The following is a 26082-nucleotide window of genomic DNA, read 5'->3' on the forward strand; positions in this document are numbered from 1 at the left end:
TCTATCTATCTATCTATCTCTCTATATCTATCTATCTATCTATCTATCTATCTATCTATCTATCTATCTATCTATCTATCTATATCTATCTATCTCTATCTATCTATCCATCCATCTATCTATCTATCTATCTATCTCTCTATATCTATCTATCTATCTATCTATCTCTCTATATCTATCTATCTATCTATCTATCTATCTATCTATCTATCTCTCTATATCTATCTATCTATCTATCTATCTATCTATCTATCTATCTATCTATCATCTTTATCTTGTCTCAGGAAAAAAATCTATTTTCACAGGGCTGGGAATGATGACACGTGCCTATCATCCTATCATTTGGGATGCTGAAATAGAAGGATTTTAAGCTCCTGAGTAGCCTGGGCTATAATAGTGAGTTCCTGAAAAGGTAAATCTATTTTCATGGTTAGTTTTCTGAATTTAGAAATTTAATTTTTTCTTAACTCATTAACTTTGGCTATGTTATTACAGCAGTCCCATGGGATAAGCGTCCCCACACTTTCCTGCAGTGAGCACATAGCCTGTACCAGATAGACTATGGGAGACCCTATATGCTCTGCTCCTGAGAAACCCAGCATGTGCTGGGAGAACCAGATAGGCAGTTAGGTGATAGTGTGACCCATGCTGAAATGGAGGTGTTATTGTTGCCATTCAAACAGAGAAAACTGCAACCAGCAGAGTATATTGAATTTGCAAAAGGGAAAAATTGGAAAGCTTATGAGATGTGAGATGACCTGTAGGAGGAATGGGATTTCCAATGAGACAGGAATTGTTGCACAGGGTACGTTTGGGACACAGTGAGTGGAGCATGGGAGCTGGGGTGGGTAAGACTTGATGTGTATCTTAGAGTCCAACTTTTAGGTTTCTGGTTTAGTTTTGTTCTGAAGCACCTGGAAATGACCAGTAATGCTTGGGAGGGATGAGCTTTTGTATTTAAGAAAAATAACCTGTGATGTCATGATGGTGGTGACAAGGTAGGTTGGGTAGGGAGCCACTGGAATATCTCAGGCTGGGTACTCAGGGTTCAGAACTAGAGTTGTGGACGTGGGGACACAGACGAGGGAAGTAGAATGCTGGTCAGTGCTGGGTTGAGTTGAAAAGTGTTGGTGACAGACTAAAGACCACTGGTCAAGGGGAAGATGCGGCTGAGCTGACCCCATGGATTTGTGCTGTGGCTAGGGATGAGCATCACAGACACGGCTGGTACAGACTAGAGGACGAAATGACTTTTGTTTTCAAATAGGATGGAGACGAGCTCTTCTGTGGATAGATGGGGCCAAGAGGTAGCTGGAAAAAACAGGCCTGTAATTTTTCACTTAGATGCGGCAGTAGGAGTTGGAGATGTCGGGGACAGGCTCGTGGTGAGCATGGGATGAGGACACAGCTACGGGGTTTTGAGATCTGATTATTTCAGGGGTTTATGGAAGGAATCTATCCAAAAGAATCTGGACAAGGGACTTGAGAGAACAAACAACAAACAAAAACCCCCAGGAAAGACAACCCCCTTCTCTCTTTACCCTCCCATCTTTCAGTACCTAGGGTTGAACCTTATACACGCTAGCCCAGCACTCTTCAATGAGGTAAATCTGCCTGGAACTCAAGATCATTCTGTCTCCAAGTGCTTGTGATTTCAGGCACACACCACACCAGCCTCTCTGGGAAGCTTTACACTTTTAGAATTTAATTTAAAATTATATGCTTGATTGAAGTATAGAAGACTTTAGAAATTTGGCAGAGTTATGTTCTAGAAGCTGAGAAATGACAGTGATCATTGGGTTCCTTACTGCAAAGAGCAGGGGTCTGAAAACCACTCCAGGGCTGAAAAAGAAGCCCCGTCCCATGGAAACACACAACAGCTGCTAAAAGAAATGTCCTGACACAATCTTTCCTTAATTGGATAGGTAGCCAAGAATGGCCTTGAATTCTGGTCTCCCTGCCTCAACCCCTCAACTGCTGGGATTACAGATGTGCACCGTCACATCTGGTATTTTTGCGGTGCTGGGAATCCAGCGCAGGTATTCTTGTGTGCCACATTAACACTCTACCTCCTGAACTAAGCCCCAGTCCTCTCTTTCTCTCATTCTAGGCCTTGCCCACTGCAGTAACCTCTTACCCTCCATGCCCTCAGCCTCCTTCTTATCAGATCCAGTCTCTCACTGAAGCCAACGCCTTTCTTTTTTTTTCTTTTTCTTTTTTTAAAGCTTCTTTATTGTTTTATTGATTTTTATTGAGCTCTACATTTTTCTCTGCTCCCCCCCCAGCATCTCTCCTTTCCCCTTCAACTCTCCCCTCCCCCCTTTAGCCCTCCCCCAAGGTCCCCATGCTCCCAATTTCCTCAGGAAATCTTGTCTTTTTCTACTTTCTACTTCCCATGTAGATTAGATCTGTGTAAGTCTCTCTAGGGTCCTCATTGTTGTCTAAGTTCTCTAGGATTGTGGTTTGTAGGCTGCTTTTCTTTGCTTTATGTTTAAAAATCACCTATGAGTGAGTACATGTGATAATTGTCTTTCTGTATCTGGGTTACCTCACTCAAAATAATGTTTTCTAGCTCCATCCATTTGCCTGCAAAATTCAAGATGTCATTATCTTTTTCTACTGTAGTACTCCATTGTGTAAATGTACCACATTTTCCTTATTCATTCTTTAGTAACATTTAGGTTGTTTCCAGGTTCTGGCTATGACAAACAAAGCTGCTATGAACATAGTTGAGCACATGTCCTTGTGGCACGATTGAGCACCCTTTGGATATGTACCCAAAAGTGGTATTACTGGGTCTTGAGGAAGGTTGTTTCCTAATTTTCAGGGAAATCACCACACTGACATCCAAAGGGGGTGGGTGTACCAGCTTTCATTCCCACCAGCAATGCAGGAGTGTTCCCTTTACCCCACAACCTCTCCAGCATAAGTTGTCATCAGTGTTTTTGATCTTGGCCATTCTTACAGGTATAAGATAGACTCTCCTTAAGTGTTTTTTAGCCATTTTAGATTCCTCTGTTGAGAGTTCTCTGTTTATGTCTGTACTCCATTTTTTTGTTGGATTATTTGTTTTTTTGATGACAAATTTCTTGAGTTCTTTGTATATTTTGGAGGTCAGACTTCTGTCTGATGTGGGGTTGGTGAAGCTCTTTTCCCATTCTGGAGGCTGTTGTTTTGTCTTATTGACCGTGTCCTTTGCTTTACAGAAGCTTTTCAGTGTCAGGAGGTCCCATTTATTGTTTCTCTCAGTGTCTGTGCTGCTGGGGTTATATTTAGGAAGTGGTCTCCTGTGCCAATGCGTTCAAGTGTACTTCCCACTTTCTCTTCTATAAGGTTCAGTGTGTCTGTCTTTATGTTGAGGTCTTTGATCCATTTTGACTTGAGTTTTGTGCATGGTGATAGATATGGGTCTATTTTCATTCTTCTACATGTTGATATCCAGTTATACCAGCACCACTTGTTAAACATGCTTTCTTTTTTCCATTCGATATTCTTTGCTTCTTTGTCAAAAGTCAGGTGTTCGAAAGAGTGTGGATTAATATCCAGGTCTTTGATTTGGTTCCATTGGCCCACCTTTCTGTTCTTATACCAATACTGGGCTATTTTAAGTACTGTAGCTCTGTAGTAGAGTTTGAAGTCAGGGATTGTGATGCCTTCAGAAGTTCTTTTATTGTACAATATTGTTTTGGCTATCTTGGGTTTTTGCTTTTCCATATGAAGTCGAGTACTGTTCTTTCGAGGTCTGTGAAGGAATTTGCTGGGATTTTGCTAAGCATTGCATTGAATCTGTAGATTGCTTTTCGTAAGATTGCCATTTTACTATGTTAATTCTGCCTAACCAAGAGCATGGGAGATCTTTCCACTTTCTGATGTCTTCAATTTCTTTCTTTAAAGATTTAACGTTCTTTCATACAAGTCTTCCACTTGTTTGATTAGAGCTACTCCGAGCTATTTTATGCTATTGTAGCTATTGTGAAGGGCGTTGTTTCTCTGATTTCTTTCCCAGCCCTTTTATCATCTATGTAAAGGAGGGCTACTGATTTTTTTTTTTGAGTTTATCTTGTATCCTACTTCATTACTGAAAGTGTTTATGAGTTGTAAAAGTTCCTTGGTATAATTTTTGGGGTCTCTTATGTAAACTATCATATCATCAGCGAACAATGAGAGTTTGACTTCTTCTTTTCCAATTTGTATCCCCTTGATCTCCTTTTGGTGTCTTATTGCTCTATCTAGGACCTCAGAACTATATTGAATAGATACGGGGAAAGTGGACAACCTTGTCTTGTTCCTGTTTTCAATGGAATCGCTGGGAGTTTCTCTCCCTTTAGTTTGATGTTGGCTGTTGAAGCCAGGGCCTTTCTAAAGCAAGAAGCCAATGGCAGCTTCAGTCCTCTTCCCCAAATTTTTCACTAAGGAAGCACTCAACGCCTACTTCTTCCTAAAATGCTCCATACTGTCTTCAGCTTTTTGGCCTCCATACTTTCTCTTTCCCCTTTGTCTAGGACATTTTTCTCAGGCTCCTGTCTGAACATTACCCCACTGGAGAAAACTCTATGAGCAGTCGATTTAGTTAATTGCTTCTGTGGTGTGTTCTCAGAGTTGCCTGTATACCCTTCATCATGGTGCTCCTATATGGCAGGGGCATGCTTCTAAACTCTTTCCCTGCTTGTCTTGCCTGTCCCCAGGGTTGGGTGTTGGTTTGGTTGGCAGGGCACAGGCTAGATCATCATTATGGGTGCCACAGCTGCCTCCACGGAGGGCAGGAGTAGACGTGGGATCAAACTACTACCTGCCAACTACTACTGTATGTGCCAAGACCTTTAATAATGAATGAGATATGGCCTGGGACACTAAAGACAATGGTGACAGGGTGAGAACAAGGTGTTTTCATCAGTTGGCTTCATTTTTGAGGGAGGAATGGCGCTGGAAGGGACATCATGGAGCAAGGGCTCTTCACTGTGGCGATGCTAAAAACAGAAGCTGAGTGACACAGATCAGCCGGCGTGTAGGTTTGCAAATATAGCCAGTGATTGGGTCTTTACTGAGCAATTCCATTTGAGAGTCATCCCTAACTTTTCTCCCTATTACTGACCAGCTAACTTAGAGTTCCTAAGGAAGTCAGGTTAAATCTGGAGGGTTGAACAATTATTCAGTCTGCAAACATCAATTACAGGGTTGCCAGCATGTCATACATGTAGGATATTATATATAATTTTTATATTGCTTTAGGTATTGACTTTCTTAGAACATATATTCTGTATTCTACCCCTTGACCCCTAACCCTCCACCCACAAGATCATAACTCAGCTGTTAGAACTATTTGTTAAATTGATCTTGGACCCCTATCATTTTTATTTGCTAAATTATGTACTAAATTTGGTGGTTCCATTGAAATGATATTCATAACCCTTACCACCTGCCTTGCTTATCTTGTACTGATTAGTACCTATGCTAAGGCAAGAGGTCACCCAACCCCAGTGGTCATTTCCTGTATCAGGAATGTCTCCACTTTGGCCTGCCACCTCTAGATCACTTATTGAGACTTTATTGAATGGTGCAATCTAGTCCTTTTTCATTAAGGAGTTCAAATATAAAGTTTATTTTATTGGTGGCCACCTTGTCTCATAGACTCCTGAAAAGCTTCCTGCTAGTTAAAATCAACAGGGTGCTGGCGACTTGAATCTGAAGCAACCCCCTGGTTTGTGACAATTGCTGATTTCTGTGATGGGCAGTTGTGGCCAACTTCAGGTTACCAAAGAGAAATTGTGGAAGCCAGTGCCGGGAAGACACACACACAGACGTTTCACCCTTGAATCTGCATGGGATGCTACCACATGGTAGCCACTGGATTTTCTTACGGTTGACATGCCCTGTGGCTCACTCCTATTTCTCTTCCCTTGGGTATGGAATGGCCAAGGGTGCTGTTGTAAGGGGGAGGTTCCAAAAATACGCTGCAGTTAGGTGCAGATAGGTGTAAGAAGAGGAGACAAACTGGCTGGGGGATAAGGCACAGAGTAGGCTAAACGTGATGGCTATTAACTGGCTGGGGGATAAGGCAAAGAGTAGGCTAAACGTGATGGCTATTAACTGGCTGGGGGATAAGGCACAGAGTAGGCTAAACGTGATGGCTATTGTGTTTCATCAAGATAAGAAGGGGCCGAGGAGGAAAGATGACTAATTATACACCAGCGAGAAAACATTTATTGAGCACCAAACAATGCACCCTACCAGTTCTCTGAGGGACTGAGGACACGACAGATAAAATTCTTGCTTTGTGGAGCTGATATGCTACCTCATATTTCTTATAAACTTATAATTATCTTATCATATATATATATACAATAAATATATAAGTTGCAAATCATGCCCTTGTTCTGAGTAGGACATACCAGTTCTACACTACACTGTAAACTTTCTAAGGTCTAAGGATGTCTTCTTGTCAAGTTCTATCTTGAGCAGATGAGGTAGAGCTAGATAGACTGCTTACTCTTTATCTCAAGTAATTCAAACTATGTTTTTAATGTAAAAGTGAATTTAAATCAGCTGAATAATCTTATATATAGTACAGTCACTTCTGTTATATTAGAACAACCCTCCCTCACGGAAAAAGCCCTTACATATGCCCGCAGGAATTGTATTCTAATGAAATATATACACACAAGTTTTTCAAAGTTCACTATAAAAGTGCTTCCTTTGGATGTCCTAATAATAAAGACTTTATTCGCCAGTTTCCACCTGCCTCACTGCTGGAAGACATTCACAAAGTGTAGATGCTGCATGGCCCCAACAACATGTATTTACATGGGGGAAAGTATCTCAAAACAACTTGTCAACCCATGTCTCGGGTTATTCATTCCATAAGCAACTTGAGAGAGGGTGGCCGTGATGTAGGTTCTGGCTTCCGGTGGGGGCCACCTCCAGCAGTCATCTTAACTTTATCCACCTTAGAAATAAATTCTGTTCTGCTGCGTGGCCAATCAAGACTCTAAAGAGCGTCCTCCAGACAACACCTTCTTGCATCAGGAGCAGTGGCGGTAGACCAGGTACTTCACTTAGGGCTTCGGAAGGTACCAGAATCAGAACCTAGAACATTCCATTTGTCCTCTGAGCAGATTTTGCAGCTACCCTCAATGTTCTGATAAGTTTTGGACTTGGAGGCATCTAGAAGATTCTCATTTTGTTTCAGTGGCATCTGCGTGTGCGCGCATGTGCGCATGCGTGCCTGGATGCATGCGTGTGTGTCTGTGTGCGTGCCCTCATAGCTCCTCTTATGAATCGGCTTTAGATTCTGCATCTCTTGGCACTGGAGTATCGAGAGGCATTTGGCGAAGCGTCCTTACCTCAGAGGTGCTGCTTCTGAGTTTCTTGTTCTTGTCAGTTTTTTTTTTTTTTATAGGCTACAAAGTGCCTTCCAGGAGCTGCTGTATGGATACCATATATGGAGCTTTCTGGAAAGCTTGGCTTTTAGTTTCTTTGAAAGGAGCGTGAACGGACACAAAGAGGTCTTTATCTTTTAGTTCTGCTACTCAATGTGTTTTAACATGCATATAAAATCCGATCATGCGAGGCTGGGTCTGAAAAACTTCTCCAGGTGTCTCTCTTGTCTCACCATTTTGCCTTTCTTTGAGAGAAGGCAGTGACCGGTAAATGCCGTTGTTGGGTAAATTAGTCCTTTGTCCTTTAGCCTAGGGTTAGCGTCTTCTTTTTCTTGCTTGTACACTAACTTGTGGGCTTTGTTTGAAACCTGTTTCACTTCAAACATTTTCAGTGCAGCCTTATTCGATCCTGCTCAAGCAGAACCTGGGGGCCCTTCAACAGGAGAGTTCTTGGGCTAATCACAGCGCCATGGCAGCCCCACAACCTTGACCTAGCTCTTATTCCCGATTATACTGGGACCTGGTTTTCTTTACAGCAACACTGAAAGAAAGACCAACCAAGTTAAGCATTGAGATAGATAGAGAGGTAGGGGTCGCTCGAAGTGAGAGGTTCCTAAAATATACAGTTATAAACCCAAACTCATTTCCTTCTAAGCTGGGGATAATGGTCAAAGAACTTTCTGGAAACCCCGGTTGCTTGAGAAAGCACCCTGAACTTGCTGAGCTCTGCAAGCTCACTAAGCCGCAGCGCCCTTAGTACCTTGGTGATTGCTTGTGCCCATGCATTCCGTGGACCAGTCCTGGGGGATCACGGGGTCCACTAGCTCTGCAAACTTCTCCAGAGGGCAGCTGTGGGTGCAGCCAGGCAGTGTGAGTGGGTAGAGCTCGTGCTGGGTCTCATTCCGATAGTACATCTCCACGAAGTGCCCCCTGGTGGACAGGCAGAGGACAGCACTGTTAGCTCCGCGATGCTAAACTGTCCTGTGAATTTCTTTCCACCCTACTGTTGCCCTTCCCTAAGGACCAGCGGAATGGGGAAGGCTGGTTTGTTAGGTAAGCCAACCATGGAGAGTGGGGGACAGCATCCTTCATCAGAGATCATTAGCAGAGATGGGTGTGACTTTGAGTAAGAACGAAGATCTACTATTTTTCAAAGACGTTTTATTTTTATATGTATGTATGCCCATGAGTGTATGCCATGTGTTTTGTGGGTACCCACGGGGGAAAGAGGGCTCGGATCTCCTGGAGCTGGAATTACAGGCAGTTGTGGGCTGCCTGATGTGGGTGCTGAGACCCAAACTCGGGTCTTCTGTAAGAGCTGCACTACTCTTAACTGCAGAGACCTCTCGTAAGCTAGTTGTTGTTACTTTTTTTAATTTTATTTATTTTTGAGTACCCCTGGTTCCTATTGAAAATGGACATTTAATCCTCGGTGTAGCTTCCTTCACGTTTGTACTGAGGGACTGGACTGTCCTAATTTCTTAGCTCTCATATTAAACTGGCCACAGATAGGATCCTAAGGAAAAAGTCAGAGGCTTCGCCTTAATACAGCATTTCTCAACCTGTGAGTTGAGATCCCTTTGGGTGTCGAACGACCCCTTTCACAGGGGCCCCCAAGACCATCAGAAAACACAAATATTTCATTATAGCTCATGACAGTAGCAAAATCACAGCTATGAAGTAGTAATGAAAATAATTTTATGGTTGGGGGCCAACATGACGTGAGGAACTATATTAGGGGGTCACAACATGAGGAAGGTTGAGAACCCCTGCTCTAAGGGCCAAGGTCAGCTCAGGGAATAAGGAAGGAGAGGTGTGTTCATCTCTCTTGTTCCCATTTGATCTCTGGGTAAGGAGGCTTTTGATCTTTGTAAACAGGGAAAATTTTGCTTTCCAGTTTCCTGTTAATGGCAAATATAGAAATGGATAAAGTCTTACTGATTTCTAGAGGGGTCAGGAAATGTGGGATCTACTAGATGCTGGGTCTCCCTTCTCCTGGTCTGTCCCTTCAGTGTTTCTCGTTCACTCCTTTCTTTTTTCTCTGATCTCAGGTATTCTTTCAGGCTTTGTCTTAAATGTGTCTCTCGTCTCCTTCAGCAGCAAACACAGACGGGAACAATGCAAGACATCTGGGGATATGCCAACACTTCAGATAAAGTTCTCTCTGAAGAGAAAGGGATGGATTCAATTCCCGAGTCATTCTAAGGGCTCTTCCTGAAACCTGCTTCTATCCAGGAAGGTTGACTGGCCCTCGCCAACCTGTTTGTGGAAGTAACTCACCAATGAAAGAGTCAGGAGGGGAATTCAAGTAGGAGATAATCATCTGTCTCATTATAATGACCTCAAATTGCAAATGTCATATAAGCAAACTTTTAAGATACTACTTTAAAGAAGGAAGATAGTGACTGTGTGAAATATTCGTTTATGAGATACGTTTTTGTTTGTGTGTATGTGTGTGGTATGGTGTGTGTTTACACATAAATGTTCAAAGGTGGAGATCAGAGGTTGTTGTGTTTGTGTGTATATGTGTGTGGTATGGTGTGTGTATACACATATATGTTCATGGGTGGAGATCAGAGGTTGCTGTATCTCTGTGTATATGCGTGTGGTATGGTATGTGTTTACACATACATGTTCAAGGGTAGAGATCAGAGGCTGATGTCTGGTATCTTCCCCCACTGTTTTTCTCTTTAATTTAGAGCCAGGCTCTCCATCGATGGATATGGAGCTTGCTGTTTTGGCTGCACTGGATGACTGTTGATTGCCAGGATCTGCCTTTGCCTCCTAGCACTGGGCTTGTATCTGTGTGTATACACACACACACACACACACACACACACACACACACACACACAGAGTTTTTACATGAGTGCTGGGGATTTGAACTCATAGTGTGGGAGGTCCTTCTGTCTGTGTGTTGCTTTTCTGGGTTAATGAATAAAGAAACTGCTTTGGCCTGTTGATAGGGCAGAACTTAGGTAGGCAGGGAAGACAGAACTGAATGCTGGGAGAAAGAAAGGCAAAGCAAGGATGCTGTGGAGCTGCCGCCAGAGTCAGACTTGCCGAACCTTTGCCAGTAAGCCACTGCCACGTAGCGCTATACAGATTAATAGAAATGGGTTAAATTAATATAAGAGTTGCTAATAAGAAGTTAGAGCTAATGGGCCAAGCAGTGTTTTAATTAATACAGTTTCTATGTGATTACTTTGGTTCTGGGTGGCCGGGAACAAACAAGTTGGCCTTCTCCAACAAACTCATGTCCTCAATCTGCATAGCAGGCACTGTATCCATTAGGCCATCTTCCCATCCCTCAAGATAAATTTCTTAAAACACCCAATATGGAACAAACTGGTGACTATATCTCTGAGTGACGTTTTCAGTAACAGCAACTCTGGTTTCCCCAGTGGACTTGATTATATCAAAAGACTAGAATTATTTCTCAGAGTCTGTTGCACCTCGGCAGGATCAAGTATTCCATTTTAACCAATAAAGCATGAATACACAGGCCACGTTTCTTTGGAGCTGAGGTGCTTGAAAAGCCATTTGCCCTTTCCACTTAGGAATTCCTTTGGAGGGTCTGCCAGCAGGTGGGCAGCCCTTGAAGCTGTAGGTCTGAAGCCCAGTGCCTGACTACCGTCATATGACATCACAACACTCGCCTTGTCCTAGTGACCAAGTGGCCACCTATCCCCTGCACTGGAGGGTTAGATACACGAGAGATAACTTTCCATTGTGGAAAGCCTCTAAGAAACCTAGGTTCATTGATGCTGAAGGGAAAGTTAATTTTATGACTTAATCTATCTGCTGAGTAGTTTCTAAAGTGGATCTGGTGGTAAAGATACAAACTAAAGGCACACAAAAATGGATAAATTGCGGCATAAAATGTGAAAATGGAAAAATGCAGTAATTTAATAAAGTAAATTACTTTACATAATCTATGGCTTTAAACTGATATGCCCGATTAGAGAGAAAATCCTTGAAGAGCAGCAGGCACGGTGCTGCAGGCCTGTAATCTCACCACACAGACCTGAGAGAGGAGCGTTGCCAACTGAAGTCCTGCTTGGGCTACACTGTGAGACCCTCCTTCAAAAAACAAAGGCTTTAAGTGAACACGTAGTTCATCTACAGTTTCAGTAGCCTACATATGTAAAATGGCTAGGAATTGAACACATTCTCCCTTCATGTCCAGTCTTTTCTTTCAGGAGAAATTACAGGCTCCGAGTCAGGACTAGGTAATATACAAGCAAAGCACATGTTAACTTGGGTCCCCCTTGTTCTAACTAAAAAACAAGCAATCAAGTTTAACCCTTGAATCTTGCCTGAAATCCAGAAAAAGACATCCTAGTATAACCACCCGATCAGTATGTGTGTGACCCTTTGGTAAAATGTGTGTGTGCCCAAGTCTCCTGGTGGAAAAGAACCCCAGACTTGGTTAGTAACAGAGACTGGGGTGAGGCTGTGAGACACAGTGATCCAGTAAAAATATACTACAGCACCCCAATGAAGTTTAGGGCTGCACCCCCCGATAATGCAAGTTTAGGACTGTACACTCCAGTAAAGCAAGTTTGGGACTGCCCCCTTCAATAAAACAATTTTAGAACTGTACACCCTAATAAAGCAAGCTGGGCTGTGGTGAAGACACTGGCGAGAATAGAGGGCTCGAGGAAACTGACAAACCCTCTTATCTCTGAAGAGGCGGACTACTCTAGAACGGATGCCAGGATTTTAGCTGGGTCTCAGCATGTGCCCAGAGTTGGCCTTCAGACTCCTGTGTTATTGGGAGAGCATCTCTTGTTCCAGGCCTCTTACTGCCATGCCCTGATTTGCCTGCTAGTTTCCACTATGAACTCTTCTCTGCATTGATGGTAGGTGTTTGAATACGGGAGTAGCCAAGTTGACATTTCGGTTCACTTTTTCATGCCTGGTGCCCAGTTAGAGGTTCAGGAAAGAGAGTGTCTGCCTTCTCCTGACTGTGCAGGGCCCACTTTCTTTGTGGGGAGTGAAGGTACGGAGGATGAAGTATTGGTGCTGTTATACTTTATTTTAGTGGCTCCCTGCTAAGAGACTCTGAACAGCCCGCAAATATATCACGAGAAGAGGTACATGGGCCAATCAAAGCATATGATACGCAGATGAAGGCTTGAATTTGCACCAATCAGAGCACAAACCTCATGTAAAAATGAGAGTTTAGCTGGGTAGTGGTAGCACATGCCTTTAATCTCAGCATTTGGGAGGCAGAGATAGATGGATTTCTGTGAGTTCGAAGCCAGCCTGGTCTACAGAGCCAGTTCCAGGACAGTCTTCAAAGCTACAGAGATATCCTGTCTTGAAACAACAACAAATGACAGTATATGTTTCATCAGTTAGTTTTTCCCTGTTGGCACCAGTTACAACAGTCACTCTGCTCTGCCACCAGCGGAAGTACTCTGCCGTTGACCTAGTTTGAAATGGTTACAGAGCCATCTAGAGTTCACCAAGCCTGGTGTTAGCAAAATGTCTGATATAAACTATATGAAACAATCTTTGCTGGCACTGCACCTCCGGAGCACTGAAGGCGTTCATAGGATGTTATTCATAGGGTGTATTCATACCGGCCCATACTGGCATAACGGTGGTCCAGCACGGTAGCTGTTTGATAGTTTTTTTGCTCAAGGCTGCCAGAGTAGCAAGGGAGAGTACAACAGCCACCAATTAAGGAGTTAAATTGCCCCATCCCTCAACATTTTTGCCTAGTGGTGAATGAACATCAGAAGGAATGCTTACAACTAGAAGCTAAAGAGCATATCATCAACACTGATAATAATTTCAACAGATTTTAAACAAATGCTTACTAACATCTGCCCATTGCTCCACGGAGACCCTTGTGCCATTTTAAGACCCAGTTCTCTGCTTCCTGTTTGTGGAGTGAGATGTCAGCTCTCAGCTGCTGCTCCAGGTCCATGTCAGCCAGCCTGCCTGATATGATGCTCTCTGCCATGACGGCGATGGACTCTTACCTCTCTGGCACTGTGAGCCTTCAATAAGCCTTTCCTTCTATAAGTTTCCTTGGTCATGGTATTTTACCAAAGCAAAACAAAGTAACTAATATATTTGTCTATATTTTTTTTTCTGATTTTCCCAGAGATCTCCCACTTGAAAAGCAAAACTCTTCACCCCTGAAGTCCTCCGGTTCCAGATAAACCAGACCATTTAAACCTCTAGCCTGATTTTCTTTGTCCTCTTTTTCTTTCAGGGGTCAAACTAGTCATCAATGAGGGTCACACCAGGTCATATGGGGTAAACACTGCTCAGCAGTTGACTTTAAGACACCGGATGCTGGATATGAGTCGCCAGGAGCGGTGTGACAGGTTGGGCTGTTTAATTGAAAGATATTTTACATAAGCATCAGGCTTCCTTATTTCCCTCTTGGTGTCTTATACCAGAGAGTTTTTTCCCCAAGGGAAAAAAAAATGTAACGTCTGCTTCTTTTTTTATTGCCTTCATTAAAAAAAAATGTCATTTCCTCTACTTTGGATGGTTCTCCCAATCATTCTAATATGTGCACAATATTTCCCAATAAAAGGCTCATGCAATAGAAAGAGCCAAAGTCCTGTTATCCCCAACCCTTCCCTCTGACTATGAAACCAAACGGAGACTGACACAGTGGGCATGAAGCCAACCACAACAACAACAAATAGCAGGCTGACATAGTAGCCCATTGCAGCAGCTCCAGTGTCGGGGAGCAGGATCAAGACCAGCTTCTGCTATAAAGTGAGTGCAAGGCGGACCCCAGATACATGATAAAACTCTGTCTAAACAAACAAATCAGACTCTCAGCTAAGGAGCTATCGAGGGCTGGTCAGAAGAGGAATAGCTGGTTTACTTTAGAGGGTCCTGGAAGGTTGACCATTCTCCACAAATATATGAGCATCACAAATTGGACTTAGTAGGGTAACATATAAAGGACATGAAGTTGGGAAAGTGTGTGTGTGGGGGTGTGAGGGGTGGTGAGTGAGGAGGATCCAGGAGTGGTTCAGGGGAGGATGGAGGTGAATATGTTCAAAATACATTGAATGCATGCATGGAATTCTCCAAGTATTAATAAATTGAAAAAAAAAAACTCTATGAGTTTCAGGCAGCTTGGTTTGCATAGTGAGTTCCACGACGTCCAAGACTACTTAGTAGAATCCTGTCTCAAACACAAACCAACAAACCCAAACTAGTAACACCAAAGCAGCCGCTTACCCCTTTTCTTGGTACAATTCCATTATGTGGCAGGACGCATAGGGAGGTAGAAGTCCATTATAAACATCTAGCGCCATCTGCAGGCCACTCACAGTAGTGTCGTGCTACGGAGATAGGAAAGGAATCATTTTGTTGTTTGCTTCACAGGTAACAAACTTCAGCAAGTGTAAGATACAGCGGTGGTTCCTGATCCCTCCATATTCTCACTGACTTAATATGTAAGAAGAGGAACGTGTTTCTCTGGTGTGTCTGGTCAGTAAGATTTACTCATAGACTGTTTTCATCTAAAAGATGAAGAAATTGATATCAAGAAATTAGGCACCATGCGTAATTTCATATAGTCATCAAATAGGATAAATGTGAAGCAAATCTCCTGATTTTAAGTCCCATGCCTATAGTGAGCCTCCTTCCCTTCTGCATGCTATACTGGTTTTCAGCACATTTAAAAATTCTGGAGCCACTCGGGAGGCAGAGGCAGGAGGATCTCTGTGAGTTCGAGGCCAGCCTGGTCTACAAGAGCTAGTTCCAGGACAGGAACCAAAAAGCCATGGAGAAACCATGTCTCGAAAAAAAAAAAAGTTTAGTAAATAATCCTGTAATGTCATCTTGTCTGGTGTTTTCCTTGTGGAAAAGTGATTAAATACAGTGCAAATCTCTTTAATTGGTATAAAAAAATTCACAGATTTGATGTGGATTGTTTTCTTGAGTCATTTTTTTAGGATTTTATCTCTCAATTTATCTGAGTCCTCAAAATTATTTTTTATAACTATAGGTTTAGATGGGATAATTCTGCCCATTGTTACATTCTGCATATACATATATAAGTTTACATATATGTGTTTGCATATATATTGTTGTAAGATATTTAATTATAAAATTTAATTTCTTTAGTAAATATAGTATTAGTTATTTGTTTAGTTATGCTATATTTTCAGTAGCGGGCTTAATTACAATATTATTCTCTTGTTTGCTTTTCTTCAGACCACAAATAAAGCATGATTTATTAAAAAAAATTTTCTGGAGCACATGAATGCTAAGTTTCATTTCCCACAGATTTGCAACAACTTTGATTTTTAAAGTTGTAGGAGAGTATCTGATGCCAAGGATGTTTAGGGGGAGGTTAAAGATGTAAGGGAGTGGGGAGTGTAAGATTAAAATATTAAATGATTAATGTAGTAGTTCTTTACCTCAGAGTGGTTTTTAATCCCACTCTTGGCATGGGTAAGCTGTTTAATCTCAGGTAACTGTATCTTCCATTTGTATAAAATGGGAGGACATTTGACTGCCTGGGGCTGGGGCTATACTTCAGTTGGTAGAGAGCACAAACCCCTGGGTTCAATCCCACGTATTGGGGGAACACACACACACACACACACACACGCACGCACGCACGCACGCACACACACACACACTTGTTGCATATATCTGGAAGCCTAAGCTGAATGACAGGGCACACATATTCAAAAGGAGTTAGAAGCAATCTAGTTAAATCTAAGACTTTCCAGAATTCACACAAGTCAGGACTGGAATCTCACTTAGAAACTTCAAGAGACGGACAGCACTGTCTAACCCCAAGCTCACTTCCCTCTCAGAAGGACTTCCCTTATCTTCCTCCATGGGCTGTTTCTCTAGTCCTTCCCATTTCGAGTGCATGCAGGTAACAACCCCCCTGTCTTTGGGCATTTCTTCCCCTTTCTCCAGCTGAAGCATAGCCTTCCTCATCTAAGCTAACCCTTTCCTTTCCTGTTGCCACCCCAGTTTTACGTTGCACCCCATTTCCCCTCAATATAGACCAGTATTCTATACTACGTCCTGTTCTCAGCTTCTCCTCATCTTCAGGAGGATGTGTTTCTGGAGCGATGCCCCTGTTTCACCTCCCTGGTCCTGTCTTCCCGGTGTGAGCATCTTTGGGGGCTTTTCACACATTTTACCACAACAGGTACACAGGACAAGATGGCCTTGCAGAGCCTTCTAGCTCATACAGTCTGCACTGTTTGCAGGTTGCCTAACAAAATGGTGATGATGAGAAGGCCCTACATCTATGCTGTCCAGTTCAGGAGATGCTGGCTGCATGGCTGCATGGGTGCATGGCTGCATGAACAGTGTAAATGTGGATGGAACAATGGAGACACTTAAGCTTTTTTTTGCTTCTTCCTTTTCTTTTTTCCTGATCCTCTTCTCCCTGCTTTTTGAGATAGGGTTTCACTGTATGGCCAGACTATCTTGGAGCTCTCTATGTCAGTGGTTCTCAACTTTCCCAATGTTGAAACCCTTTAATATAGTTCCTCATGTTGTGGTGACCCCCAACCATAAATTATTTCATTATTACTTCATAACTGTAATTTTGCTACTGTTATGAATCATAATGTAGATATCAGATATGCATAATATCTGATATGTGACCCCTGTGAAAGGGTCATTCAACCCTCAAAGGAGCTGTGACCTACAGGTTGAGAACTCCTGCTCTATCCAGTCCAGACTTGCCTTGGCCTCATAGCAATCTTCCTGTCCCAGTCTTCTAGGTAAATGCTGAGATTATATGCATGACCTATCATATTCAGCCTGAGGTTTTGTTCTATTTAATTAGAACTGATTTAAATGTAAACAGTTGTATGTAGCTGCAAGGTTCTATAGCAGGTAGACCAGTTATCTGTTAATTCTATACCAGAATTTCCACAAAAGTGTTTCTAGCTGTTCACTGTTTTAGCAGTTTTTTCATGAGCTTTCATGACAATGAGGAGCCATACTACCCCTCACCCTTTCTCTTCATGACTCAGCGGGCTTCCTACTTCAGGATACCCAATGCATCTTTTTCCCATGTCCTGCAGCAGAAAGATGGCTGGCTGCCTCTTTGAAGGTGCAAAAACACTTTCTTCTGCTGGATTTCATGTTGTATCGTCTGGTATCATGTTTGTTGTATGCCTGGCTTGCTGCTGGTATTAGTATTACATTGTAAATTCCTCAAGGGTGGAATGATGTATTTCATTCCAGAAGCTTTGTGCAGGCTTCTACCATTCTCTGGGTGATGGGGATATGAAGATGATGATGTCATACACTTGAACATGTCCATGCTAAGTGAACACCGAGGCACTTACTGCAGAATACATGACGAATTTTCTGTACTTCTGTGACTGAGCTGCAATCTTCATGTTCTTGAGGATTTCACCGACCAGGACGCCTGATAGGAGACAAAACCAACAAGAGAGATAAATCACACATAGACTTATATAATGGTCTGCGGGCTTCTTGTCTAACCACACTCAAGAGTTCTATCTGTCGTGAGTTAACAGACCAGGCAAAAATCCATTTTGCCACATAATCTGCTTCATGTCAGACAGTGTGGTTAGGTCTTGCGCAAGCTGAAACTCAGAGGCACATACGACTTACACAGCTTGGAAAAGAAAGTTGAGTGGGTCCCATGCAGCAAAGACTAGTGAACTTATTTTTTCTGTACAAGGCCAGATAGTAAATACTTTAGATTTTGTGAGGCACAGGTCTGTAGCCACCACCCAGTTTTAGAGTGGTACCAGGGAAGTTGCTATAGGCAGAATAGAATACGTGAGTGTGGCTGTTTCGAAAAGACCTTAGTAGAACCCCCTTTGTAGCCATTTCTGGGACACCAGCCACCAATCCCTTTGTGACTTCTAACTTCAGAGTATCTTTTCCATTCAGAGGAACACTGACTGCCCTTCTTCCAAAGGGCTAGGCAGAAGTGCCATGCTCCATCTATGTCCATCCAAAGGATGCTGATGTTCGTCTTGTACAAGAATACTATAAAGGTCCGGAGGTCGGCACAGCAGGACAGGTTTTCAGGAAGGAAGACTTGTGGTGCAGTGGGGAAAGCTAGATGCACAGCTGTCCACATGGCATTCACCTCAGCACGGTGCTTAGCATCAGGCTAACACGATACAAAGGCCTCAAAACAATCCTGGAACAGGAAGCCAGACTTTGCCAGGTAGAAGAAAAGGGCAACCACAAAGAAGATGCAGGCATAGACCAATATTGTATCCATCTTTCATTAAAAGCTGGTTAAATGGAACATAACAGAAACTTCATTTACAAAATCAGGTGTCAGGCTGAATTCAGCCTATAGACAGTTATTTGCCAGTCCCTAGTCTATGGCAAGAATAGACAAATGTTCCTGAACCAGACTTGGGGGTTTATTGAGTATGTGTGGGTACATATTGCTAAGCACTGCCATCCACAAAACCAAGTACAAGACAGAAGTTCCAGCAATGGTTAGAGAATACTGGCCACCATCCAGGTGTTCTTGTGTTGCTGTGCCATCGAGGCAATGGATGCTTTCTGTAGGATTGTGTCTCTTTTATCATTCAGTCATCACATGATTGACAAGTCTCTCTCACCTAGCCAGGTCAGAACAACAAGCTAAGACAGTGTTTTGTCAAAACCATGCAGGAAGCTGGGCATGGTGGCACATGCTTTTAATCCCAGCACTTGGCAGGCAGAGGCAGGCAGATGTCTATGAGTTCAAGGACAGTCCAGTCTACCTATGGACTTCAAGGATATCCAGAGCCACACACAATGAGATCCTATCCCCAAACAATAAGAACTCTCAATAACAGAAAACTCCATTCGGGGAACAGTTTTCTGGCTAGTCAAGGGCAATGAACTTGCCCCATAGAACAGGTCAGGCTGGCCTTTATAATCTAAGGCCAGACATCTCATAAGAAGGACTATTCTGTGGAGAATCTAGTTTAATCCTCTCTTCAAACTGAGAACTCATACATTCAGAGAGGAAGTCACAAAGGGATTGGTGGCTGGTGTCCCAGAAATGGCTACAAAGGGGGTTATACTAAGGTCTTTTCGAAACAGCCACACTCACGTATTCTATTCTGCCTATAGCAACTTCCCTGGTACCACTCTAAAACTGGGTGCGTTCCTTTAGTAGCCCACTAGAATGAACCCTAGTTATAATTCTATAAACAAATCCCTACAGCTAGCATTAGAGTTCTGATATAAAGCACGTAAGGATTTCATTAAAATGCATGTTTTCACTCTGTAGGTACTGGGCGGGGTCTGAGAGTGCCCTAGCCACTGCTGGGTCTGCTGATGCTTCCCGCTGTACGCTGAACAGAGCATTCCTGGACCCATCGTTGATGTGGCTGGAGGAACGAATCTAGGATTCCACCTTCACCTTTTGAAGGGGCTTGGGGCCGAAATATACAGCTGTTGTCTGCTGGACCAGAAATGAGGCCTGCTGCTTGTATGGCCCATGAGGTCCTCTGCATCCTTTGCTGTGAAACATGCAGGATGGAGCGTCTTCCATACTTCTGTATCCTAGTATTTTCTCAGTATATCAGGTTCCATCTAAGACTCCTTTCTGTGATGCACTGCTTTTCCTAGAAGGCTGGGGCCTGCTGCGTTTGCATCAGTGTAGAGGGAAGGCTCGAACATTTTCATTCGGTATGCATCTGTGCCATGCGACTGGGACTTCTGCCACGCAGCTAAATAACACCCCATTCTTTTTTTTTTTTTTTCGAGACAGGGTTTCTCTGTGGCTTTGGAGCCTGTCCTGGAACTAGCTCTGTAGACCAGGCTGGTCTCGAACTCACAGAGATCCGCCTGCCTCTGCCTCCCGAGTGCTGGGATTAAAGGCGTGTGCCACCATCGCCCGGCTCACCCCGAGATTCTTAATGACCATTGTCCTAAATCATCAGTCTCAACCTACTTTATTCTTCTCATGCATTCCTCTTTCTGCCTTGCCTCCGGGATGGGGGGGTGTCAAAGACTACAAAGTGCCAATCCTAACCATGAAGTGGGGTCACTGATAAATATTTTGATATCTTCCAGTACCAGTGGAAGAAGTCATATAAACTTGCCAGTTGCAGTATCCTGTCAAATATTTGCAAAATGTATCAACTTTTGCCAAACTCCACACTTGTAGTGCATCCAAGCAGCTGCCAGACACAACTCGTTCTCATGGAACGCAGACAAAAAAATCCTTAACTATTACATCTGGAAGAAATGGAGAGGAACATGTGACTTTAGCCCCAAATTCTCATTCCCAGAATTAAAAATTTACACCCAGAGTGGGCAACATCCGTCTCTTATGGCAATGCAGTGTTTATGGATGATGTGTAGGGTATCACTTCCTGTTTCTTCTCAGCCTCCTAAACACACGTTCGTTTTAGTATTCACGGCCTCGTGAGCAGTGCTCTCCTTGTATCTGATTTGCAGACTGGAAACTGTAAGATGCTCGAGTGATCCGTGTGAAGTCACTCAGGGGGTGGTTAGCAGGACTGGAATTCAGACCCAGACTGTCCAAGTGCAATGCCAACAGTCTTTTTTTTTCATTATATATATAAAAAAAACCCACTCACCTCCCTGGAGTCTAGATTTTTCTTTCTGTTTGTGAATCCCATACAGCGATAGCAGAGATAATTCTGATAACTCTCTCAACTTAGTCATGGCGTCCTCGGTGGCCCAGGAGGGCAAGGTGAAGTTGTGAACACTCTGCAGGAATGGGAAAGAAGAGAGATGTGAGCACAGTTGTGATTAGGACCTCCTTTGCTGATTTCTGTTTCCTCTTCGTCCTGTAAGAACAACTCAGGCCAGGCAACCTTGCTGATCCTGCCATTTCTCTCTAAAAATTTGTGAGCGCCAGCCATGGATTTCAGTTAGAAGATCAAAATAAACTAATTTGTCCCTCCCTACAGGCTTTAAGGCTTAACTCTGGCTCAGTTACAGAAAGGGATGCCGCCTCAGGGGCAAGGATGCTCCTCATTCCTTCTAGAAAGGTTTAGGAATATTGCTATGAACCTTTGAGGGAGGCTGTGCTAGTTAGCTGTGGTCAGCTAGATACAAGCTTAGAGTCACCTGGGGAGAGGGACTCTCAGTTGAGGAATGGCCCCCATCAAATTAGCCTCAGGCAGGTCTGTGGAGCATTTTCTTAGCTGGTAATTGATGACAGAGGGGCCACTGTGAGCAGCCCGTGCCAGCAGATGGTCTTGGCTTATATAGGAAAGCTGAGTGAGTGTGAGTAAAGGGGGCAAAGCAGCAAGTGGCATTCCCCTGTGGTCTGTTTCTAGGACAAAGGCAAAAGGGGTGTGTAGGGCTAGGTGATGTTTCCTAAAAGTCAGGACTTTCATGAGGCCAGTTATAAAAATCTGTGTATTTCTGGAATCTTCGCAGGTTTACTATGAACGTCTAGTTCCTGGCTGGGGGAACGTCTGTACCTCATGCACAGTGAGTACTGGCAAGTGTTTGCTGAATGTCTGACCGAGCTGCAATTAGTAAAGGTTCAGATCTTGTGGGGATATTTTCACCTATTCAGGAGAGTTGGTTAGGATCCCCCCTAGTTTCAAAAGTGGGAGAAGGTGGGGTGAGGGAGAGCGAGAGAGAGGAAGGGAGGAGAGAAAGAGGAAAAAGAGAGAGGTTTTGAGAAGAGCAGAGTAAAGGGATGCAGGAGGAAGATGCAAGCGATGTGACAATTACATCAGGTGACATGGCCTTATTAAAGAATAGCTCAGGGAAAACCTTATGAAGTTGCTGGGGTATGACTCAGTGACAAAGCTTGGGGTAGCTTTATGACTGTGTCCTGGCCTTAATCTCCAGAACAAGCATATGAACAAGCAGAAAGTTTAGAGAAGAAAAAGAGAAGGAGGAGGAAAGAGGAAAAGGGGAAGAAGGGGGAGGAGGAAGAAGAGAAGAAAGGAGAAGGAGGAGTTGAAGATCTGTTGCCAGGACTGAAACAAGGAGCCTTAAACAAACGCTGAAGATCAAGAGGAAATATGGGTGAATGATGGTGAGGGGCTGACTGTCATGGAGACGGGTGAACTGGGTGATCTCTCTTCGAGACAGAACTCGGAAGGTAGCTCCTGCCACACACACTCATGATGGCCTCCACTCGGAAGGTAGCTCCTGCCACACACACTCATGATGGCCTCCACTCGGAAGGTAGCTCCTGCCACACACACTCATGATGGCCTCCACTCGGAAGGTAGCTCCTGCCACACACACTCATGATGGCCTCCATGTCAGAAGTGGACATGAGGCTTGCAGAGGTCAGAATTTTATTCACAGGAATAAAAATTACTTCTTTTGGCCAGAAGATGGAGCCCGGTGAACAAAAGGCTTTCTCGAGCTACAAGATGATTTCCATCGCACCACACAGGGGAGTTCTTTCCTCAGAAGCCATGGCTGACAGCCTAGCATATAGTTGTCTGACTTGTTTTAATATCCAGAACCTGGCAATTTTTCTCCCCTTTTTTATATATAACAGCATTGCTTTTTTTCATTAAAACCAATGACAGGAACCTGGCATTCCAGTGTGACTGCAAAATAAATGAGTGTCAATGTTTTGAAGAAAAGCAATTTTGTTTGCAATTTTCTAAAGGGCAGAAACATAAGTGAGGAGAAGAGAGGAGTACAGATTTTCAAGCTTGTATAAGAACAGCTCGAGTTATATTTCAATATTAGAGGCCATATAAGCAGTACATTTTTAAAAAGAGAAAGAAGATGAATGAATTTATCTGATTCAATATACATATCAAATCACAAAATAAGATTGCAAATGAATCTTTGATAAGTTCTTTTACCTCACAATATAAAGGGTCGTAAACCTTACTCCAAATTCCAAAGAGATCCTGGCCAGGGAATCCCGACAGCGATGGCAAGGTTTCTATGAAGCTCTGGAACACAAAGAGAAGGAAAATATTTCAAAACTAGGACCTCTCATCATCCATAGATTTTGATACCTATTGCAGCAAGATGCAGTGAATGATACTGGCAATGATGATGGTGACTGACATATTTGATGTGAGCTTCTTTTTCAGAGCACACTAAAACTGCAGCTATATGCTAGCTTACTGCCACATGTTCCTGGTTTGTGCTAGGGGCTGAGGGAAGCACTCTGCCTGGACTCTTTAGAAATGGGTGAAGTATAACACGTGCAAACGAATGTCCCGAGGCAAGAAGAGCAAGGATGGGCTTGACTATAAAAATGAGATGGGGGTATATAGGAGTAGGTGTCTGTGTGTGTGTTCTTGTGTATAAATGCTATATTTATTTGTGCAGGCAATGTACTAGACAGTTCTATGTTGTCATAACAAGATACATGTTCAGCTATCGGACTGTGAGGTTGGTAGCCATTTCAAGGTCTTTTGGAAGACAGTTTGATGGATAAATTTTCTGGAAGACTATTCCTTGCCAATATTAATCTCAACAGACTTCTATCAAATAAACAGAAATAAGTGTTAAAGAATATTCTATTCGTGGGGCTGGGAGTACAGCTTCATGCCTGATGCCCATGTAAAAAGTCACACTTGGTGACACGAGCTTGTAATCATAGAATCAAGGAGATAGAGACTGAGTGAGGGGAGATATAAGGGATGGGGACAGTGGCTAAGTCATCACCTAGTTTGCATTAGACAGCACACTCCTATCATGAGGCTCCTGGTACAAGTCTTAACTATCATGTGTGGAAGCACAGGCTATCATAAAGCTCCTGGCTCAATGTGTAATTACCACTAAAATGTTAACTAGTTTTGAAACAAGGCTGGCTGATGCTACAGTTCACAAAGAAGCTAAAAATATACACATGAAAATCCAGAACACAGAGGAGCCAGGTGTGGCGGCACAGCTTTAATCACAGCACTTGGGAGGCAGAAGCAGGCAGATCTCTGTGACTTTGAGGACAGCCTGGTCTATATATTGAGTTCCAAGACAGCCTGTATTATGCAGAGAGAATCCTGTCTCAAAACAACAATGACAACAAAGAAAGAAACAAACAGCTGGATAGTGGTGGTGTATACTTGTAATCTGAGCACTCAGGAGGTAGGTGAATCTCCATGAGTTCTAAGCTAGCCTGGTCTACAGAATGAGTTCCAGACAGGTTCCAAAGCTACACAGAGAAAATCAAAAGGAAAAAAAAAGGAAAGGAAAAGATAACAGAAGAATGACAGGTGATCAGCATCTTAGATATTAAAATACACTATTAAGTTATAATAAGTCATGGTTTGGCTAATCAGAAGAAGAAATAGAACTTAAATTCTAGAAATGGGCTCCATCTATAAGGAGATTTTAATACATAAGAACTCAAATTAAGATTGAGAGAAAAGATGAACTAGTTAACAAAGTGTGATAAAGCAACTGGAAGATCTTCTGGACACAAAGTATTAATAAAAGTAATTGGAGGTGTGGTGGCACACGCCTTTTATCCCAGCACTCAAGAGATAGAGACCAGGAGATCTCTGTGAGTTTGAGGCTAGCCTGGTCTACAGAGTGAGTTCCAGGACAGCCAGGGCTATACAGAGAAACCCAGTCTCAAACAAACAAAAAACACACACAAAAAAGCAAAATAAATAAATAAATAAATAAATGGATCAGAAACCTACATTTCCAGTAAATAAACCAAAATAATAAAATGTTATGTTTATCAATTAAAATACTGCACATTTACAAAAATTGAAGAAATACTTCACATATAAATATAAAATATTTTCCAGATATTTTGTTAAATAATAAAACTTTTTTTTTTAAAAAAAAGGAGTGGTCAGCCTTGTGATTGGTATAATGCTTCCGTGTAATGGAAGGAAAGCTATCAATCTGAATATGCACCAGAAAACTAAAAGACTACATAGGAAACAACATCACTGTCACTTGTAGGCGGTCATCGAGAGACCACCATGTCCTATTGTGTTTACTTTGTATGTTTTCTAATTCTTGGACCGTATAGATGTGTAATTAATTCAGATGGTTACTTTCTGAAAATCCAGGTGATCATATCTACCTTTTGTGCCACCCTGAAAAGCAAATATTGCCCAAAAGGGGACAGCATACACTGTGTATCGAAAGACAGGAGCCTCAGTTTCTCCTCCTCAAAGCAGGCGATTGACACCTGTGTTCACTGTCACTCATTTGTCAAGGACAGAGGTAAAGCACTTGGGAGGGACTGGCTTCTGTCCTGGCTGGTGGCCATCGTTGCTAAAACAAGCCTCTAACAGACACATTCACCCCACACTTCCTTCAAGAAGGCCGAGTTTCACCCTTTCTCTTGACCTTCGCACCCCAGTGTACGGAAGGCGACACTACTAACTTTATATGGACGAAGCCTCTTCTGGAATTCCTCAGATTGTAAAGTCTCGCTCTTGAGTTCTTGAAAACGAGGGCAGTCCCTGAAAGGCAGGTAGAGCAACTGCGGACGAAAAAAACAACGTAAGACCTTGATTAGCCAGAGGAGCATTGGCAGATACTCGGTGCCAACCTTTTAAGCCTCATCAGGTCTAAAGCAGCCTTAAAATCCCCTACTGTCCTGTGAGCTGAATAGAAGTTCTAAAATTAGAGGCAATGAAGCAAATGGTCCTTGGGTCTTAACAGACTAGGGCATGCTGCTGAAACTGTGATTTACCTAGTTCTCTCTCATGAGCTTGCTGCTGGGGAATATTCTCGGTTGCTCATTTTCTGTGTGGATGGCTGTTACCTTGCTTCCTCCCCAACCCCTTTAATTCTGGCACTAAGTGCA

The 26082-nt window shown here is 43.0% G+C and overlaps 1 protein-coding gene across 1 annotated transcript in view; it reads right to left on the bottom strand.

Annotated features, from left to right (window-relative positions):
• Positions 1 to 26082, bottom strand: part of Acpp (acid phosphatase, prostate) — a 50808-nt gene that overhangs the window by 6001 nt on the left and 18725 nt on the right. Inside the window, exons 5-10 of the mRNA XM_005368463.3 lie at positions 25657 to 25755; positions 23159 to 23251; positions 20942 to 21074; positions 17696 to 17778; positions 14601 to 14704; positions 8137 to 8306 (exon numbers count right to left, since the gene is read on the bottom strand). Coding sequence (XP_005368520.1) covers positions 8137 to 8306; positions 14601 to 14704; positions 17696 to 17778; positions 20942 to 21074; positions 23159 to 23251; positions 25657 to 25755 — 682 coding nt within the window. The remainder of the gene's footprint in view (positions 1 to 8136; positions 8307 to 14600; positions 14705 to 17695; positions 17779 to 20941; positions 21075 to 23158; positions 23252 to 25656; positions 25756 to 26082) is intronic.

The sequence above is a fragment of the Microtus ochrogaster genome, unplaced genomic scaffold (assembly GCF_000317375.1).
Source record: "Microtus ochrogaster isolate Prairie Vole_2 unplaced genomic scaffold, MicOch1.0 UNK33, whole genome shotgun sequence".
Classification (NCBI taxonomy): domain Eukaryota; kingdom Metazoa; phylum Chordata; class Mammalia; order Rodentia; family Cricetidae; genus Microtus; species Microtus ochrogaster.